At 40.4% G+C, this 21,684-nt stretch overlaps 1 protein-coding gene across 3 annotated transcripts in view; it reads left to right on the top strand.

Annotated features, from left to right (window-relative positions):
• Positions 1-21,684, top strand: part of robo3 (roundabout, axon guidance receptor, homolog 3 (Drosophila)) — a 221,452-nt gene that overhangs the window by 144,187 nt on the left and 55,581 nt on the right. For all 3 annotated transcript variants that reach the window (XM_051937149.1, XM_051937150.1, XM_022195782.2), the window contains exons 3-6: positions 8,778-8,935; positions 9,647-9,767; positions 12,087-12,225; positions 13,964-14,091. In XM_051937149.1, the coding sequence (XP_051793109.1) occupies positions 8,778-8,935; positions 9,647-9,767; positions 12,087-12,225; positions 13,964-14,091 (546 nt within the window). The remainder of the gene's footprint in view (positions 1-8,777; positions 8,936-9,646; positions 9,768-12,086; positions 12,226-13,963; positions 14,092-21,684) is intronic.

Genomic DNA, 21,684 nt, shown 5'->3' on the forward strand with positions numbered 1-21,684 from the left:
TAGAGGTTTGCTTTGAGAAATGCCAGGGCTTTCGCATGATGTTAATTTGCACTGCAGAGATTTTCTGTCAACTCGTGGCCAGGATCAATTTGGAAACCACTTCAATGCTCCATCAGGCAGATTGTGTGAATTGTTTTCATTTTAATGCCTGATCTCTTTACTAAACCACTCAGGAGGAGAAAACTCAAAAAGGTTCATCTCAACCTTTAAGGTCTAACTTTTGCCAGTTTAGCACAGAAATCATTTTTCATGCTCTTGTCAGCATGGCTATTAGGACCAGCTGCTTTTCAACCGTCAGCCCAAGTCTGGTATGGAGGGTGGGCTCTGAGTGAAGGTGCTGGGGATTGGGTGGGTGGAGATGGGGCAGCTGCTGTAGCCGCTAAATGCTCTCAGCTGATGGGACTGAGCAGCAACAACAGCGGCCTAAACGGCAGTCAGCGTGTTAAAGGACAAAAGAAAATGGAGGGAGTAAATTTGAGGAGGGAAATGCATCAGACATTGATGAACAGCTTATGTGTGCGCGAGTGTTTGCTTGATAGTGCAGGCAGCAGCGCTTGAGCCGAGAAGGTGACCCCTCTGGACCGGCGTAAGGAGTAATTGAAATGCCCTCTCGCTGTGATTCCCATTCATTTGGCTTTAGCGCCAGCTCAATTTTGCTGTTGGGTATATGAGTTTTTCCAGAAAGCCAAACAATGTTATGTCATAAAATACTCTCAGGGCAAAGAACCAAATGACAGAACAATGAAAAAATTGGAATTACACTTTGAACCAAGTCGTTTTGTAGGAAAGGGGGGATGATGCTTCAGGTCAGCTGTCAGAAAATGTTGATAAAGAAATGGAAAGGGCATCTTGAGTACCGTATGTGTATATGTGTGTGTTTGCTGTTGCACTGCAGGGAGTTCCAACCTTCAGTCAGTCTGCATATTGCACTGAGCTGGTCATATTGGATGCAGACAGTGTTTTAGCCGTATTTGCTGCTACAGCTGCTGTGCTGCGTATCTGCACAAGTGTCTGTGTTTGTACTGGGTGGGATGGGGAGGAGGTGGATACTTAGTGGCAGAACGGACATCTGTCTCCAACTGTAAGACCCCCACCTCCCCTGTATCCTCTGCAGACCCTCCCATCACCACTGAACACACACACACATGTACACACCCCAATATCCTGTGTGGGCCGTTTCATCACAGTGTAATGGTTGATAGGGATCGGAGGGGGTCCACTCTGGATAATGAGAGTGGCTGATGGAAGGTGGCTTCTGATGGGGGGCCCCTGTTGGGCCAAAGGGCCCGGACAGATATTGCCTTGGGGAGCAGGCTACACCTATAGAGAGAACAGAGAAGACGTGTCTGTGTGTGTCTAAGCAGGCTTGATAAAGGGATAAGAAGGGTGTTTGTACTTGGGCAAAAGAGCAAAAACATCAGTGTGTCTTTGCGTGTGATCACGCCAGAGCAGATTGCTTTATGTCGGGACAGGATGTAAGCTGACGGATTGACAGATGACCAGCTCAATCCCTCACAACAGAGCTTGAACCTTAGGACGCTTTTCTCGATTCCCCCCACCTCCCCCTCCTCTCTTTGCTCTGCCAGCCGAGGGACTATCCGTCATTCTCTTTCTGCCATCTGAATATTTATTTTGGGGGGTGCTGTCACATGCACGCACTCCTTGGAACATTAACGACAGCGATAAAGCCATTTAATTAAAAGTGAGCCAGAGCTCGCCCCAAAGGTGTTTTTTATGTCCAATTAAATGCTCAAATGATGCCCTGATATACAGCGGGGTCCCGATACTTTGCACATGTGCTAAATCACAGAAGTCTAGTAGTCCCAGATAAATATTACTTCCATAAAGTCACGTGTTGTTTTTTTTTTTTGGCATGGCACACATTAGCTTCTCTGATGGTTTAATTTTTGTAATGATGCTGCTTAATTTGCAAATCTGGTGTAGATCAGGTGATAAATGCTACATGAAAATGGGTCTCGTTTATTTCTGTGTTTGTTGTTGTGTGAAGATGTAAACTGACATCAATGTGACAGATGTGGTTGTGTGTAGGAGTAGGTGATGATATACGTATAACATACATATACATTAATACTACAATAGCAACATATGTGTTGTGAAATTGAAGCAACTGAAGAGAAAGAATTGATTATTTTCTGGTTCAGGCAGGCTGTCCATTTAACATTTCTCACAGCTCAAAATAATCTACAATAAACAGTCCAAAAGGCAAAGAAATTCAATTTATTATTATATCCACTGTCGTTCAAGTTTTGGGTCACCCAGGCAATTTCATGTTTTCCATGAAGACTCAGTTTTTTGGGACTAGCCTGTCAATTCGATTAGCTAACACAATGAAGACAAGTGTGATGGTTGCTGGACATGGGCCTCTGTACCCCTATGTACATATTCCATTAAAAATGTTTCCTGCTACAATAGCCATGTACCACATTACCAATGTCTAGACTGTGTTTCCGAATAATTTAATGTTATCTTCATTGAAAAAAAGGCTTTTCTTTCAAAAATAAGGATATTTCTAAGTGACTCCAAACTTCCGGATGATAGTGTATGCAAAATATATATTATTATATATGCAAAAACATCTAAATCTCACACCTGAGAAGCTTGAGCCAGATAGTGCATGACATTTCTGCTTAAAAATGGCCTTATATTGAATAGCAAACAATCATTGCAGAAACAAATAACCAAATGATTTAGTTTTGACTATTGCAATAATTTAAATAGACAACAAATATTGGAGCTCCAATGAATAGATTCAGTTGTGCTGTCAGTTCCATAGTGTTACCACTTTGATGACAACTATCGGAAGATATCGATGCTGCAAAAAATGGTTTAGCAACATCTCTACTTCATGTGGAATATATTTCATTTCATCCAGCAAGTGAAGCATACATGCTTCCCTGCCAGTTTTCATGGTTTCAGGTCTAATCAGATGTCTATATTTCAAACATATACATTCGTACTCCTTATCTGTTACTGTGTGTGTGTGTTACTGTGTGTGTGTGTGTGTGCTCTGATTAAAGCGCACCGTTCAGGCCCAGTGGTGGGGATTACTCTGGCTTTGTTGAAGGGGTTTAAAGAAAAGGTCAAAGTGCATCCACTTAATATGGGCCCCCAAGGGCCTCATGGGTAATTGCCAGTGCCTAATAAACTTCTGGAGACCCTCTTTTCGCTCAGATTTGGTGAGTGCGCAGAGGTAGAATGGGAAAGATCAGGGGCCCCTGGAGCCATGATTTGAGAATGGTGTGTGACAGGTCATTGCGGCAGTCCTTTAACCCTGCAGCATGCTAATTCAGACCTGGGGTGCAGTCAGCTGTCCCATTTCCTTCCTCGCATTGCGTGACGAGACAGGCTCCTGAACAATTTAGTCAGGTTTTTGTAATTTGCCGTGAATAGTTATTGGGAGAAATGTCAGCAGCAGGTACAGATTAGGTCAGGGGTGTGATTTGGCATATCAATGCAGGGTTGGAGGGGCCAAAGGGATTCTGAGTGCCCCAAATGCTCTGTGGGAAAGTAATTGACCATCGGGATATGGGTTGACTAAAGCCATAAACGGCAATTTCATCTTTCTAAGAGACACAGATAAAGACGACAGTGTAACGCAGTGGGTCAGGATCCGACAATGAATTGAGCAGACATGTATTTTATCAGGGCAAAGGCAAGAACAGGCTCTGTCAACAAATGAGGAAATGAAAAATATCCTCTTCTCTCCTTAAACACTGGTGTACCCGTCTCCCATGACCTTGATTACAAACAAAACAGGTTGATTTATCCCCTCACAGACACACCCACACTCAAAGAGGACGCCACGCTATCTTGACAAGAAGAGAAATGAGCCTTCTCAGCGTACAGCCTGACACCGAGATACCCCGAGTTTACCACACAAACCAAGGTATCTCAGATAAGGCAATGTCCTCAGACGTCTGAGTGTAAATACGATCATATGGATGGACGGACTGATGTACGGATGGTGGTGATAGTGGTAATATCCTGGGGCTTTCTTTGCCTGTCAGCACTGTCATGAGGGGAGGTGTGTCATTCATCAGATGAGGCAGTGGCTCTCTCCAGCTGGCCTGTGACATTACAGCGGCGTTGCTGTTGTTTCATACTAATGTGGACAGCACACATTTGCACACCTTCATGTCCATACTCACTCATGTCCAGAGATATACACCACCAGTCAGAAGTTTGGACACACCTTCTCATTTAATGATTTTTCCGTACTGACTGACCTTCAGTTCTTAAAGTAATGATGGACTGTCGTTTCTCTTTACTTAGCTGATTGGTTCTTACCATAATATGGATTCCATCAGTTGTCAAATAGGACTGTCAGCTGTGTGCCAATCTGACTTCTGCGCAACACAACTGATGGTCCCAACCTCATTGAGAAGGCAAGAAATTCCACTCATTTACCTTGACAAAGCATACCAGTGAGGTGAAAACTGATTCAGGTGACTACCTCATGAAGCTCATTGAGAGAATACCAAGGGTTTGCAAAGCTGTCGTCAAAGCAAAGGGTGGCTAGTTTGAGGAATCGAAAATATAAAGCATATTTAAAATTATTTCACAATAGTTTTTTGCTGCAAAATTCCTTAGATCTTGCTTCATTCTTTTGATCTCTGCAGTATTTATCTACAATGTAGAAAGTTGTAAAAATGAAGAAAAAAAACATTGAATAAGAAGCATGCCCAAAGTTTTGACTGGTAGTGTACATGAAATACATTTTCACATAACAAGCCATATATTCCCCTTGGTTTGCTAATTTAGTCCTTGAGGCTTCACATACCAAGCCAGTGAGTATTCGAGTAATTCTAACAGCTTTGAAAACTATCGTTTATTCAATTAAGTCTCAGTGTGAATGTAAACACTTCTTTAAACCGCTGAAGACACATTTCAAAAGGAAATGAGTACATACCAGATCAATCAGGTTGTCCTGGGAGTTGCAGGGATATTGGTCTTTTTTTCCCTCAGGGCTAAATGGGACTGGAAAGAGAAATAGAACATTCATGTTCAGGAGATGTGCTATTAGTTAATGTAGAGTACTGTGTAGAAATCAAAACCAGTTGTGCTGTTAGTTACAGAGGAAGAAGTGCAGACTGTTTTGATTAATACTCACTTACATAGTGTCAGTGGAGATACCATCTGTACCATAATCAATATGAGTGGCTACACCATGTCCATCTGTTCCACCACCAGTTCAATGATGTTCTTTGGTATAGCGACTATCTTGGTCTTTTTGGACTGTTTTCTCAAAGATCAGTTAGTGGAGATGAGTTTTATTTAAGTCAAATTAAATAATAATGGATAGCCTCTGGACTGGACCATACCCTTCTCACTATAACTTACCTTTATATTCTGTGATCATTTGTGGTTAAAAAAAAAAGCTGCTGAACAAAAGTAAAAAGGGCACTTGCATAATAAGGTGACTTCCACCCCTCATCCAGAATATGATTGACTTTTCTTATTGAAAAGTACCCCCCTTTATATCCTGGTATACAAGACAGTAAAACATAGAATGAACCTCATTCTCGACTTCACCTAAATTACACAAATTGCAAACAAAGTCTGTCCCTCTCTGGAGTAACATTGAATCTCCCAGTCTCCAAAGCTAATGGTAATGTTCCTGAGCATAACTGTGCACACAGGGATCTCTGTCTTTTGCTTAAATTATACTTCACATCAAGTTCCACACTGTATCTGTCCTTTATACGACAATAAGTTTGTAATTTTGGTTTACACCAAATATCAGCACACCATTTTTCTCTAAACCTAAGAAACAAATTATTCCTCATCTCCTGACTATCACAGAAAACCTTTTATGAAAAATAAATGATGAGTTGTTTAAATAAAATTTAGATTTTAGCTCATGTAATCAGAGGTGACCACTGGAAATGTCACAATTAAATATAATTTTTGTGATTCTCTGATTTTGAATATGTAAATGTTGCTGCTGTTCCCGTACACTGCTGTTCAAAAGTTTGGGGCCACCAGACAATTTCATGTTTTATGTGAAACTCACACTTTTATTCATGTGCTAACATGTTTACACAAGGGTTTTCTAATGATCAAATAGCCTTTCAACACCATCAGCTAACACAATGTAGCATTAGAACACAGGAGTGATGGTTGCTGGAAATGTTCCTCTGTACCCCTATGTAGATATTCCATTAAAAATCAGCCGCTTCCAGCTTAAATAGTCATTTACCACATTAACAATGTCATGACTGTATTCCTCATTAATTAAATGTCATGTTCGTCGAAAAAAATGCTTTTCTTTCAAAAATAAATACACTTATAAGTCACCCCAAACTTCTGAACGGTAGTGTATGTCATTTTAGCCTGAAAGGTGAACAGTAATTCAAAATGTGCCTGATTAAATCACAAGATGAAGAATTGTATGGTAAGCATTTTAGTAGTTTGTCAAATTCTGCAAGACAGCTCTGTTTTTTCCCAGATATGTCAAACTGACATAAGAGGTTAATATTTTTACAGAAAGGTGATGTATTGACAGCTTTCTATTTGCAATGTTCAGACGTCTGTGAAGAGCTGTCAGTGTGAATTAGAATGCCAGTCTGTGCCATGACTTGCACTTTTTAAGGTGAAGTTACAGATTACTCTCCTCTTATCTTTTACGACGGTCTCAAGATCCACGCAGATCTTTGCACACTCAGGAAAGACTTGTGTCAAGACATGAGTGGAATGATATTATATTGATATGACTTATTGATGTCATCAGTAAGAGCTCCATAATATATGCAAATCAGGCATGCAGTCCTCTTGCATCAATTAATCATCCGCCAGCTCCTTGATGTTCAAATCTCACATCTAACCATAGCTTCAAAGAGAACTCTGTGGAATATTTGAGGGTTCGAAATGTAATCCCACAGAATGGTATTTTTAAAATGTTGCAGCTGGACTTTTTGTTTTATAATAAATGCCTCTCAGATTTTGTGACAGGGCAAAGAATTGTGGGTGGATTTATTTTTGTAGATCAGTGGCTGTTTGGTGGTGCCAGATAGGAATGACAAAGAAACCATTTCATTGTTTTATCGCATTTGTAAATCCCTGGGGTGGCTGAGGCCAGACTTCCAGCCTGCAGGCCTTCACGGCTTTGACCTCGTCCTGGTGGACCAGTGTTGTCAGTACATCGTCTCAGACTGAAAAAAACATCCTCCACATCTGTAATCGGAGAGGTCGCAAAGCTCTAGAGGCTAAAATGAGAAAGAAATAGCCCGATGCCTTCAGGTAACAGCCACAAGATGTTGACTACAGAGGGACGAATTTGAAAGGAGGCGCTGTGACCTGAAGACATTTCTCTAATGTTTGTGAATAAATTCATGGAAGGCAAATAGCAGGGAGTTATTTTCTGAACTCTCTATTCAAAGTTGCTTCCTGCAGTTGGATGGACTGCGGTTGATTTATCTGATGTACTTGTTAGAATGGTGATTTCTTTTTTTCTTGTGTGTATTTATGCATATGCGTTTGCCAAAGGCGTGTGTGAATGTGTGTGTGTGTGTGTGTGTGTGTGTGTGTGTGTGGGTCAAACTGAATAATTCATCTACTTTGTGTGTGTGAGCTACAACAGCCTTTATTATTGATGAGCTGTGATGCCGCACACATGACATCAAGTCAATGAAGACCTCGGGGATACATGCACACCATGTCAAATCCACAGTCATACGGCATCAATAGCAACGTCTTGTCATGCTTTGTGTTATTCAGTCTAGGCACACGGTGAGAAACAATCTTAATTTTTATTTCCACCCTTTTGACATCCATGTTGTGTCTTTTGAAGGCCAAATGTCAATAGAAAGATAACAGACGCCATGCATGCATTAGTCTGACTGCACATTTTACAGGACTTTCTCCTCATCTTCGACTGTCAACTTGCTACCATTTTCATAATCCTCTTCAATACAGATATCACTAGGAGCAGTCATGGGACAACCTGTTATTAAGTTTTCAAGTTTCTCCAAGTATTTGAATCATTTAGTCCGGCATTCCTGCAAGACCATAAATCCTTTGTCAGATGAGGGAAAATATTTTTAGCAGAATTTTAGCAGAACAATCACTACGTTTACATGGGACCTTTATTCCTCTTTAATTCAGAATAAAAGTTAATTCTGCATTACAATGTCCTTGTAAACACTTAATTCCGAAATATAAAGTTAATTCCGAATAAACTTATTACTGAATAAACTACCTGGTTTATTTCGATGTTCATTCCGAATAAACTAATTCCTGTGTACGTTCGATTCATGTATACAGTTAATTGCGCTTTAGTTAATTTTGGTCATGAGCATGCTTGGCTCCTCACGTAGCGATGACGTAGCGACAGACACGTTCTGCGACCTTTGTCGAAACGACGATAAAAAGCAAAGCGAAAAGCGTGCTTATTAGTTGTTCCTCCGTGTTGTTGGGGAAAAGAAATGCCACGGCAAATGGAGTTTGTTTTCTTCCAGTAAACAGGGATACGTCACGTCCACTCCCTGTCCAGTCAGAATCCTTTCCAACGCCCAAGCGTTTCAGCGGAATTAAGGAAGGGGAAAAAACGTGTGGTCCATGTAAACTTTAATTTGGAATTAATATTTCCATGTAAACCCGAAGCACAAAGCTTTAATTCCGAATGAGTTAATTCCGAATAAAAAACTCCATGTAACCATACCCAATGTGTATGCTAATTCAAATAAAAGATAGTGTCATTAGCAAAGAGGTTTGCACTCATTCTAACCATGAGTCTGCACTTTCACTGTTTCCCCCAGTTCTGAGAGATGACTTTCGTCAGACGCCCAGTGATGTGGTGGTGGCAGCAGGGGAGCCCGCTGTCATGGAGTGTATCCCTCCCAGAGGCCATCCTGAGCCGACCATCTCATGGAAGAGAAACAACATCCGGGTCAATGATCGAGATGAAAGGATCACTGTAAGTCGACTGGTGGTTCAGAAATGCACAAATGAATATGCAGTTTTGCGGAGTGCAGTCATTTCCAAAAATTACGTTTGTGTATTGTAGTTTTTGGGTCACAGTAGCTACTTTTCAGAATTTTAAAGGTACGCTTTCTATCAGACTAATTTGTATTACTAATGATCTAAGGCACTGAGCTTTGATTTGAGAAGAAAAGTCCCTGATAATGCCTTAGTTTCATCACTGATGAAAATTGAAAAGCAACATAACTGTTAAACTACACTCATTTTTGTTTCATCAAATCCTTCAAGCGTGGCACACAAACTTCAAATTATAATAAAACCAAACTTGCACATTGTCTACAAGTGGGTACTCATGTTGTAGACATGTGGGCACACTTGTATCTTTTAATGCAGCTTCTTATTACAAACTGAGCCGTGGAAGATGTTTCTATGGTGATTGGCCTGGAGCTAGAGCCATTGTCAAATAATGTAAGAACTAGCAGGGGAGCCATCTGTCATGACACACACTGAAAATGATGGAGGAGCTTCTCTCTTGACTACCATGCCTCAATATCCTGTTTCCAACCTCTTTCCATTTGTCTTCTTTCTTTCCCCTCCTCCAACTCCACTTCTCCTTCTCGTCCACTTACCTTTTCATCTGTTTCCTTGTGTGGCCGTCTTCCTTCTTCTCTTCCCATCTTCCTCCCTCTGTACCCTTCAATTCCAGATCCGCGGAGGCAAGTTGATGATTTCAAACACCAGAAAAAGTGATGCTGGCATGTACGTGTGTGTTGGAACCAACATGGTTGGAGAGAAAGACAGTGATCCTGCTGAACTGGTAGTGTTTGGTGAGTTCTTTTTGTTGTATTTTATGTAAGTATGCTCAATTAGCAGATACTGTATGGAAAAGGAAACATATGGGAATTACTCTAATCTGATTTGGCATCATAAATCTCTGAAGGCACAGTCATTTGTTGTTGAGGTTGCACAGAAAAGCATGATAAAAGATGTTCAAATAATATTGTAAGTAGTCTAAATTAAACCTAATGGCTCATTTATTAGACCGTGTCATTTAGAAAAGGCCACTTAATATCGCTGCAGATTAGATTTGACAAGAAATTATTAGGATTTTCATCGTAAGCTTCAGGAAATAATGAACATGCCCTCTGCTTTCTGCCTCTCTCAGGATTTATTTACCTTCTAGTTGAACTGTCTTTCCGTGGCTGATGCTGCAGCAGAAAATGGGTCTTTTCTTCCCAGCCTCCACTTGTTTTGCTCCCTTGACCTCTCTATTTCTTCTCCTCTCTCTGATTCTCTGCTTTGCTCTCAGAGGAGCAGCAGCAGAAGCATTCTCAAAGTGTGCATTGATAGCAGGAAGCAGATAGAAAATTGGTATTTTCTTTTCAGACCCCTCGACCCCTTCACCTCCTCCTCACTACCACCACCCAGATGTTGCTCCTTCTGAGCATTGTTAGTCCAACAGTAAACCTAAAATCCAATATGTGACATCTAATTTAGCACTTTGTGGTTCTTTAAAATACATGGCCCAACACTTACTTTCTGTTATATTTTATATTAGTATCATCTACAAAACTGGCAACATAGTGGCCAGTGCACATCTGCACTGATGTTTCTATCCATCCATTTTCTGTCCCATGTCATGGACTGGGTGTGGCAGCAGCAGACCAAGCAAGGTAGTACAGACATCCATCTCCTCTACAACTTTTAATTGCCCCAACTAGGGGATTTTTCAGCCTGTAACAATAAAAAAAGGCCATTATGATCATAATAACAGCTTACAACACATTCCTGTCTCTATGTGTGTCTCTGGTGTATTGATTCTCTTACCGGAGTAACTTAGTGTTTATTTTTTTTTTAACTTTTATAGACTTGCTTTTATGTGAAGGTTGCTTTCAGCTTTAATTAGTTTTAGTGTTCTAGTTTGTATTTTCTTGCTTGTTTTATTTTAATTTAAGTTACCTAATTCCTTGGTGTGATCTCATCTCTAATTCTTAAACTCTCTAATTTTTTTGATTTTTAATTTCTAACTTTTAATCCTCCATCTGATTGCGTGATTCCCTTGTTTGATATGTGTGCTAATCTAGCTAACTATTCATTTAACCTGTTACCATTTTACTATTTATTTTAATTGACTGCTCTGCCTTGTCTCCTTTTGTCTTGCTTGTGTTGCTTGTTTTAATTGTCAAAGCACTTTGTGAACACTGTTCCTAAGGGTGCTATATGAATAAAGTTATTTTGTTTAACCTTTAATTTGGCCTAAAACTGTCTAGTGTTGTGAAGAAAAGTCTTTATTTTTCATTGAAATCAAAAATGCTACGACACAGGACTGCAATAAATGTTGTGTCATTTTAGATACGTACTACTTATAACAATGAGTCCATAGATGTAGAGTTATCAGTTCTTGCATAGGTCTCAGAGTGCTTTGATTGTGGATTTTTTTTTTGATAAGAAACCTCGGGCTTAGCTGAGGCTTGGATCAAATACTATGAGTCAAAATGAGCTGTGGTGCAATGCAGTGGACATCCACTTTCCCACACACTTTTCCACACCATGCTTAACCCTCCCAACCGTTCACCTCCTGCTCCTTTTCTGCTTTCGTCCTGCTCTTGTTTTTATTCTAAAGCCTCAGTCGCTTTTCTGTTTTTGTCAGTTTGTGTATTTTTTTTTTAATCTTTATGTTTTTAGATTTATAAAAACCATTTGATAGGGTATATTTGAAACCATAAAAGCCTTTTGTGTTGTTAATTTTGATCAGTATTTCTGCTTGCCACACAGAGTGGATATCAGAGCCTTTCCATCACCTCCAACCAGTCTGTCCATTCTCCTTTTACCTCTCTCATCTGCACCCGACCACAGCACTGCTGCTTATTAGATGCTTTTAATTTTTCACACTGTTAAAAATTGTAGAGACTGCTGTGGTGAAAAATCCAGGAGATCAGCAGTTTCAGAGTTTAAGCAAATAAAAAAGGCGACATCAAAAGATGTTTCTATTTTGGCCAAGCCATCCCAAATGTGGCCACTTTCCCATTACACAAAAGGCAGTGTTATAAATTGCTGACAAATGTAAAAAGTCAAACTGCAATTAGGAACTAGCACGACAAGCAGTTTTAATCGTCTCCCTCCATTCTCTGTCTGTGGTATTTCAGAGAGGCCAATGTTCACCAAACAGCCGGTGAACCAGGTGGTGTTGGCAGATGATACGGTGGATTTCTTCTGTGAGGTCCATGGAGACCCAACTCCGACTGTCCGCTGGCGGAGAGAGGAGGGGGAGTTGCCTCGGGGCAGGTATGACAGAAACCGCACTCAAGTAGGGACTACTAATACTGCATTGTGCATCAGGATCATCTGATATCACTGCATCAACAATAAATAGTGGGTGCCATGGTAACAAGGAGTGCAGCTTTAATTACTCTGCCAAGGAACGCGGCAGAGTTATGTGACCATCGCCGTTGGTTGTTTTGTCTGTCTCTTGGTCTGTTTGGTAGTAACATTACTCAAAAATGGACTAACAGATTTGAATGAAATTTTCAGGGAAGGTCAGAAATGACACAAGGACCAAGTGATTAAATTTTGGCAGTGATGCGGCTTATAGTCTGGATCCATGGATTTGTTAAAGATTTCTGTATCATTGCCAGATAACAACACAGCATCACTGTAACTATGACTACAAGTAAACGGTCCGTCAGCTGCCTGCATACGATCATGTGATTGCGATCCTACTGCAAATCGACCGCTGCAGACTTATTGGCATTTATCCATTGGAAATGATACAAGGAACAATTGATTAAATGGTGGGGGTGTTTCCGAGTCCCATCAGTTCCCGCTGCCCGCAAAATATTTAGGTCACTTGATTCGGTATTCGTACATAACGTACACATGCATAACACACGCCTGTGCTCAGTGCAAGGTCATTTTGTTTGGGAGTACATCTATATTAAATGGCCACATTCTATGTTGCCGTGATTTCTGATCATCAATAACTAATAAACAAACACTGCATTTCTGACAATGCCATCTGGGGGGATGAACAGCCTTGGCAGAGTACTGCGCTCTCTGAGTGATTTTCTTGTTTTACTAGTACTGCACTCTGCACACCTGCCTTTCTATTCTATTCTATTCTATTCTATTCTATTCTAGATAAATATTCTTCATGTTCTTCCAAAGAAATTAATGCAGGGATTGATTGAAAAGACGACTTTCTGTGAGTGGAATAATTCCTGCTTTGACTTTCACAAACAACATTTCAAAATAAGCGGTTTCTTTGAAGATAAGATGTTATCACACTTGGATGTATGCCGAACAATACATTACCGCTTACAATGCATGGCATTCCAAAATTTCAGAACTCTACAGATAAAATAAATATTACGAATACAGTCAAAATTTATGACTCATATGGCACAGCAGCTTGCGTTCGCAACGTGAAAAGACAGTCATATAAATGATAAGCAGCTTATTTGTTCACCAGTGTTTAACAGCTGCCTAATGCCACTGTTTCTGTATCATGTGGTGTTTGCACCGTGACGCTGTGACTGTGTTACTGTGACAGTCTCACTCTCGCACTCTTGTCTGGATGATTTAATTGAATTAAAATTTAATGATCCCTTCAAGGAATTTAGGCACAATGTTCCCTATTTGCCAGCAGGATTTAGGTCTGCACATGGGTTCTTTTTGTCTCTATGTGCATCTATGCCCCACTATACTAAACACATTAGCTGCTCGTTAAGCAGCTTAGACTATAGTTAGATCTAATGTTGCTCAGACTGTAGTTTTTGAGCATCTTTGTATATTAAAATACCTGAACATCTGCTGAAATATAGACATAAACATGATATTGCCAGCTGTGTTGCTTCAACTTTTCAGATCAGAAGAACAACAGCCTTGTTCTCGGTCTGTTGGTGGCACTCGCACATTTACTGACCCACATAACATCATATTCAGTAAGACATTGAAATTCACAGCCATCTGGAGTTTTCAGAACATACTTAACCAATATTTTTTGCTAAATCTTCCGTTTTTCCAGATTTGAGATCCGCAGTGACAACAGTCTGCGTCTGACCCAGGTGCGAGCTGAGGATGAGGGCACTTACACCTGCGTGTCAGAGAACAGTGTGGGCAAAGCAGAGGCGTCGGGTACCCTGCAAGTTCACGGTATGTTTCCGTCTTCACTACTTCACACATTGCTCACACACACACACACACAAACACAAAAAATGTGAATTGGGTATATTTCATTTCATTTCAAACTTAAATTTAAGAAAACTGGTTCACACAAGGGCTGAACAGTGGTGTAGTGGTTAGCACTTTGGGCTTGCAGATCCCCGGTTCGCGTCCCGGTCTTCCTGGGATCTTTCTGCATGGAGTTTGCCTGTTCTCCCTGTGCATGCATGGGTTACCTCCAGGTACTCAGGCTTCCTCCCACCGTCCAAAAATATGCTTAGGTTAATTGGTATCTCCAAATTTTCTGTAGGCATGAATGACAGTGTGATTGTTTGTCTGTATATGCAACCCTGTGACAGACTGGTGACCTGTCCAGGGTGTCTCCTGCCTTCACCCTGAGTCAGCTGGAAGATGTCACTAGGTTTTTCACTATTTTCCAGTATGTATATAAAGAAGTCAATATTGCCCCACTTTTTTTTTATCAACACAAAGTCAGCTTTTAAATGTTTTCTTTTAACAATTGTTGATGGAGGCAGTTCTGCACTCGTAGAATCATTGACTTGTTCAGCAAATTAGATTTTAACACCAAATACATGAGTAAATTATTTGCACAGATGGGCGGTTTTGCTATGATGTGTCACGAAATGCCCACATCTCACCTACCAGCATGCTGTCTCATTTCATTGTCTTTCTTTTGATGATTTCATTTTGGTTGTTAGACGAGCAGAACTTGCAAATCATATTTGAGTATAATCACCAAAACACAAAATGTTTATGCTGCCCATAAAAAATCAGACAAATAAAAGACTGGAAAGCCAGATGGACACTGTGGCTGGTTAAAACGGACCACATCGTGCTTCTGACAACATGCTGTTAACTGAAACTAAAAGAGAGATAAAGGGAAAAATGAATTTTAAGTTCCTTTCAAGCCCCTGACTCGCCGTCCCTCTAGAGAGAGAACCAAGATCAAAAAGCATTGAAATTGCATTAGAATAAAGTCAGTCCCTTGTAGAGAGACGCTCGAATACGAAGTCTGTCATTTGTGATGATTAAAGGGAATATTTGGAGTTTTAGTCTGTAACAGTCATTTCTGTGAGGGGGTCTCTGGTCTGTACTGACACTCCTGTCATGTCAACCTACCTGTGCTCATATACACAGCCAGGAAAAAGTTTGGGGTCACTTACAAATGTCCTTACTTTTGAAAGAAAGTCTTTTTTTCAATGAAGATAACATTAAATGTATCAGAAATACAGTCTAGACATTATTAATGTAGTAAATTCAGATTCAGAAAACTCTATTTGTCCCCATGTAGAGCAGGCAGTGCAACAGTAATGTATGAAATTGAGTAGAAAACAAAGAAATTAATAACTAACATAAATAAAAAAGACAGCGATAAACATATATATACAAATGTAGAAGTATTATAGGAAGATATTACGAATAAGAAACAGAATGAAAAGAAAAGAAAAAAACACAACTTTGTAACATACTAGTGCAGAGGAGAATATGCTGGGGAAATTCAAAGAAGAATCCGTGGTCATAGCGTTAGCAGAAAAATGACTACTAGCTAGCACTAGTGGGTGTACTGCAGCTACAAAAGTGTGCTCTCATGGTGTTCGCAGAGCTATAAAAAAGTTTTTCAAGTTCTTGAAAAGTTAAAAAAACCCACATTCGACACTATGTACTGTCTACTCTGACTTGACAAAAGACGCAAATAAAACAGGACAACGCTATAAAAACTGCTCTACAAGCCGACCGATCAGCCACATGAACAGCAACCCGGAAGCGGAAATGACTATTCAACGGCTGATTTTTAACGAAATATCTACATAGGGGTACAGAGGAACATTTCCAGCAACCGTCACTCCTGTATTCTAATGGTGTTAGCTAATGGTGTTGAAAGGCTACTTGATGATTAGAAAACCCTTGTGCAATTATGCTAGCACATGAATAAAAGTGTGAGTTGTCATGGAAAAAATGAAATTACCTGGGTGACACCAAACCTTTGAACGGTAGTGTACTTCATGTATGGAAATGTACTGACAAACAGACACAAGGTATTTCTTTGTGGAGGAGAAAACACACACTTAAGCAGAAATGCACGTCATGCACTTAACTAATAAAATTTTGTACTAGACTGAAGAAGTCATTCCCAGCAGCAGCTGTTAGGCAAATGGAAATTGATTGTGGGTTGGTCCCCGCAGCTGCATTGTCAGGGATATGTACACACACACACACACACACACACACACACACACACACACACACACACACACACACACACACACACACACACACACACACACACACACACACACACACACACACACACACACACACACACACACACACATTCAAAGGAACATGACCAGATATTGTGCAAAACCACAGATCAATCAGGATCTAGCCTTTTATCCTCACCTGTATGTTCACGTTCACTCTGTCATTCCTCCTCCTTGCTGCTGTGTACCCAACCAACCTGGCTTTCTCTTTGAACCGTTCCTTGAAACAACTGCCGTTTTCACTTCAGTCCATTCACAGTCAGTTCAACCACTTCATTTTTAATTTGGTACATTGCTAAATGGTTGTTGTGCTGCAGAGTTTCAAATATTTCATCCAGTTCATCTCATTCGACAGCTCATCATCTCATTCATCTTTCTTGTCCTCTTTTTCTTTTTCATCCATTTCTGCATCACTCCATCACAGTCGGCCCATCCTGTAAGTATTCTATTTCATCCCATCTTTGCATGCTTGTGTGTGTGTATGTGTGTGTGTGGGAGATGAGAGAGTTTTACAGACACGGGCTTTAAGATGTAGGAGGCATATCCCCCATTGCCACTGTTGATTTTCTGCCAATTAGGAATAGAGGATAGTCAATTAGTATTTAAGTACCTTGCGAAACATGTGGTTAGGCTTTTGATTTTTTTACAACTGCTCTCATGTTTTAGCTCATCTAAAGGTGGGACTTCCATTACTGAGAAGAAAAAGCTTCTACTAATCCCAGGAATCTTTCATTTAGTGCACAAACTCTCACTTTTTGTAAAATGAATTAAACGAAGACAACAAATGCTGCGGTCACATAGAGTTTAATCACACATGCTCTGACAATTCAATTTTCTCTCTGGAAACCATTGCCTCTGTGGGGTGATAAATAGCCATTTTAAAGTGTTTCTTCTTTGGTACAGCTGGCATGTGTATTGGTGTAGGGTGATCAAATGGGAAAATCTGAGGATGAAAAGGCAGCTTCTCTTCGTGTTCACAGAGGCAAAGGTAGTCCTTTACTGTGGAAATGGGCGTATAGTTTCACCAGTGTGATGTATCACAGTGTACGGAACTTTTTATTGGCATTCATGGAACAAAAACATGTAATTGAGCAAAGGAGCTGCAATTTTTCACAGGTGTCTGAAGAATTGGCTGTCAGAGTTTTGCAGTTTCTAATGTCACGACAACGGAATGGATAGTAGGGAGTGTGAACGATGGGCTTCAGGAATGGCTTTGGCAACACAACAAAAAAGAGTTGAAACTGGGACGTAGGATGTTTCAACTCTTCACCGTAGATTTCTATTTCCGAGAGTGGCTTAATGCTTTAAAGTTTGACATCATTATACCATTTCGTTTCAGTCACTTCATATGTGCGTAGGCAGGGCCAATCGAGAGGGATGAAATAACCCTTTTAAGCTATGACACACGTTGGCAGAGGGCATCAACAGACGTACAGCCATTAGAGAAACAGCTCTCTGAAGCAAAGAGTAAAGCAGATAGGAGTTTATGGATAGGCCAGTCCCTCATGAGTTCACACAAAGTTAATCTATTTAAAGTGGTTGATGTCTGCAGTATAAAATCTTAGATCTGTTTTGTTGCTTTTAACAACCAAAATTCACCAGAAGAGATTCTGTCTGATGCTCTAGTTAGGTGACCAGAGTTTTTTTTCATGCTGTACATAGTCCTCTGCTGGTATGAAGAAAATGCCATTTTAACACTTAGCACTTAATAAAAGGACTTTTTCTTGTCCACTCACTATGAAACAAGAAATCCTTAGCAGATAAATGGGCAATCTTGAATAACTTGATTAGGAGTGTGTGAAGTCCCCAACCATTGAAATGAATAAAGGAAAGACTCCTCGTCAAACCCAAATTTCACATCACCTAGAAGGCTTCTGACTCCAAGGGCCAGTTTACATGGCGATGGTTTTAGGCTGAAACGCAGAGGTTTTGTTGCGTTGCAGCCTCTTGTTTACGCAGAAACAGTGTTTTAGATGACCTAAAGCGGAAACTTTTGAATATGGTGGAATTTTTGTCAAATCTAACAGCCGCCGTCAACGTGTCAACGAGTAGTTTTCAGTGAGAACACTGACATCATGCATGAATTCAACATGCACATTTATTTTATTTATTTATATGTTCTAGTTGCCATGCGCAAACTGGAAGACAACAGGAACAGTGGCGGACTACTGTGTTGGGCTTGTGCTGCTGAGACTAGTGAATTTATTGAATCTTTGCAAATCTCAGCAAAATACGCATTTATTGCACCACTGCTGCAATCAGCGAAGATGCATTTGATATATACGACAGATAATCAGCCCACTTCTACATTGGCAGCAGTACTTCTTCTGGTATGTGGAGGAACGATTAGCGGCCATGTGGGGTGTGACTCTACGAAGTTATGTCACCGACTACCCGCCTGGCATGCACATTACAGCATTTTCAGTCCTTCCAGGGTTCCATTCCAATGTAAACGCTGATTTTTTTTCACTTCATTGTCTTGTAAACCCAATAAGGCAAAGGAAATAATTGTGTGTTTTCAGGGCCTGGCCCAAGCATGCTTGATAATGATCAGGAAATCCTGGAGAGAGCTGAAGAAAGGGCCGGCGATTAAACTGGGGCACGCCAGTCCACCCACAGCGGGGGGCTTTTTAGGGGCCTCACTGATGTCACAATCCCAAAATCTCATCTTTGCACTTGCTTAAAGCCAAATGTCAAAACCTCGTCCCATTTCTAGATGGAATCCACACTCACAGCAATAGACACACTGCAAGTGGAGTTACGTTTCTACAATGTTACTAATAAATATATATATGAAGTGCTGTAATTAATTTTTTTGTAATATGCTGCCAGGGGAATTTTAGACAGTTCTCCTTCACATTCCCTAGAAATTATACAGTGTCTTTTTTTAATGTTTCTATTTGTAATTAAAGATATGAGACTAACTAAATGAAAAGAGGAGTAAAGGACACTGTGAAACACATTACAGGCAGTGTGACGTTTGCAAGCACACACACGTGGTACGTGTCGCTTCAGCCTTGATTCCTGTCAGTCCTTTAATTCCACAGTTGACCGAACCCACTTTCAGGTTGCCTCCAGAGGCCTCTGCTACCTAGCAGGATTTCAGTTTAGCAAGGTAGCTCCAGGTTTTATCTCTGGGTTTTCATGACCATGACAGCGATTCAGAGTGCATCATCAATATAACATGTCCTGCATAATTATGTTCAAAATAACGATTGATCACGCATAGAAGCTCCCTCTAATGACAGATCGATTCGCTTGGAAAATGGCATCACCATTGGTAAAAGATCCAGTGAAGCGCAGCATGCAGGGCAGGGTAAGAGGTTTTAGAGCTGCAAGCAGTTTCAAACATATTACATTATTCTATAGGCTTGTGCACAGCAATATAATCCTAAAACAGAAACTGATTTAAGCGCTAAAGCCTTGTACTTGTTGACCTGATAAGATTTGCAGTAAGCCTACTTATCGGTTTGAATTATGTTTCCATATTTGCTCTTTACTTGCTCCCCCAAAACACTTTATCACAGGAGCAGGGCTAACATTGTTTTACACACCAGAAAAATGAGATTGAATATGAAATCACTGAATTTTTCCTCCACTTTATCATGAAAATATTTAATTTTTGTTAATTATTTTTTCTTTGTCTTTTTTGCGAGTAGCATAAAATGATTACATCACTAATTTCAGTATACTATATTGTGATGTGTGATGATATTTAAACTGAATCTTTCTTCATGAATAAGAAGCCTACATCTAAAAGAAAAATTCTGAATCATTTTCTTTACAATAGGTCAACTCCTGCTTTAATGATGGGGCAGTGAAGTCAGTAAGCAAATGTAACTTACAAACTCAGCAATTTTTTTACATCTTTCCTTTCTGCTTTGGCTGCAGCAGCTGAGTTGCTCTTAAGCTGGATTATATTTTTAAATTCCTCATATTGGTTTAGGATTACAGTTTGTTCTTGTTGTCAGAATTATGTGGCTGTAGACCTGTCCGTGTTTATGACTGATCGTCTGGTGCCAACACTGCCCCGCTATGTGAACACGCTCATTGCTAGATTCAGAAGCCCTAGTTGACTTCATGAGTTGATAACCAGCTTTGTGTGACTTTGGTTGTGAGGCTTAGTGAAGCCAGATTACAGAAAGATTTGGATTTTCAACCCGCTTCATGGTACAGGCGTCTGGAACCAATGAGCAAGAAAGCAAAAACTAAACATTTGTTTATTTGTCTTTGCTGTATTAAATGAAAAGTACCAGCCTGGCGGTAATAAAGCAGATGGAATTTGATGTGTATTCTGAAATGTGGAGTATGTCTTAAGGCTGCCTTGAGTTATTCCCATCTGTAAATGTGCAGCTAGATGTGAGGAATGAGGAATCTGTGATAAGGAAAGGAGAAAAAAAAAAGAAAAGAAATGGTGCTGAAAAGAAAATAGTTTCCACTTTGACCACAAATTTTGATAACTAATGAGGTGAATTACATATGTATGTTCAGAGAGGAGGCAAGATGACCTTCCGTCTGAATTCTATGCAATTAAATTTCTGTCATATACCGTGCAGGAATGGCCTGAGGGTGCTTTTACATTATAAAAGAAAAGATGAAAGTGCTGCTTCTATCACTTATTCTAGTTCTGTGTAAAGCTTTGCCAGCCAACAGTTCACATATTGATGTTGGATAAATAAGCAGGAGTCACGGGCGCAGAGGTCTAGCTCCAAATTAAATAAAAGCGCAGATGAACTATAGCAAAGCTATAATAGATTACGCCCAGGATATAACCACCTCCTCAATCATCATTTCAGAATGGAAACAGTCTCAGGGAAAAAAATATGTGTGTGAGAGAGAGAGGGGTGTTACTGTATATGAGAGGATGAAGCAGCAGTGTTTACTCGAGCGTATGTGTGTGAAACACCCTGTCTGCATCAGCGTGGGACTGTGACAGCTGCCTGTCACATCTAGGCCTCCGAGGATCTCCTGCTGGGAGGATGTGTGTGTGTGTGTGTTTGTGCTCCCCCGTGTGCGATAGCTTCAGTATGTTGGTACAAATCATACGTCAAGTGTGCAGGTGGAGGAGTAGGGGAGGTAAGATGCTTTGGTTGTAAGCACTTTGTCTGCCTTTGCTATGTGATTGAGCAGCGTGCCGCGTTGATGCAACAGCAGTGGAACAAATCGCACACTCTGATCTGTCTGAGTGGGAGCACAGTATGGGGTGAGCAGCCGAGACAGTCAGAACGGCTGAATGCGTCAGTTTGTTTATGAGGATCTTCTGTCGATGATGTTTCCTGCCTAAACCCGGTTAAAGCCAGGA

The sequence above is a fragment of the Acanthochromis polyacanthus genome, chromosome 17, assembly GCF_021347895.1.
Source record: "Acanthochromis polyacanthus isolate Apoly-LR-REF ecotype Palm Island chromosome 17, KAUST_Apoly_ChrSc, whole genome shotgun sequence".
Lineage (NCBI taxonomy): Eukaryota > Metazoa > Chordata > Actinopteri > Pomacentridae > Acanthochromis > Acanthochromis polyacanthus.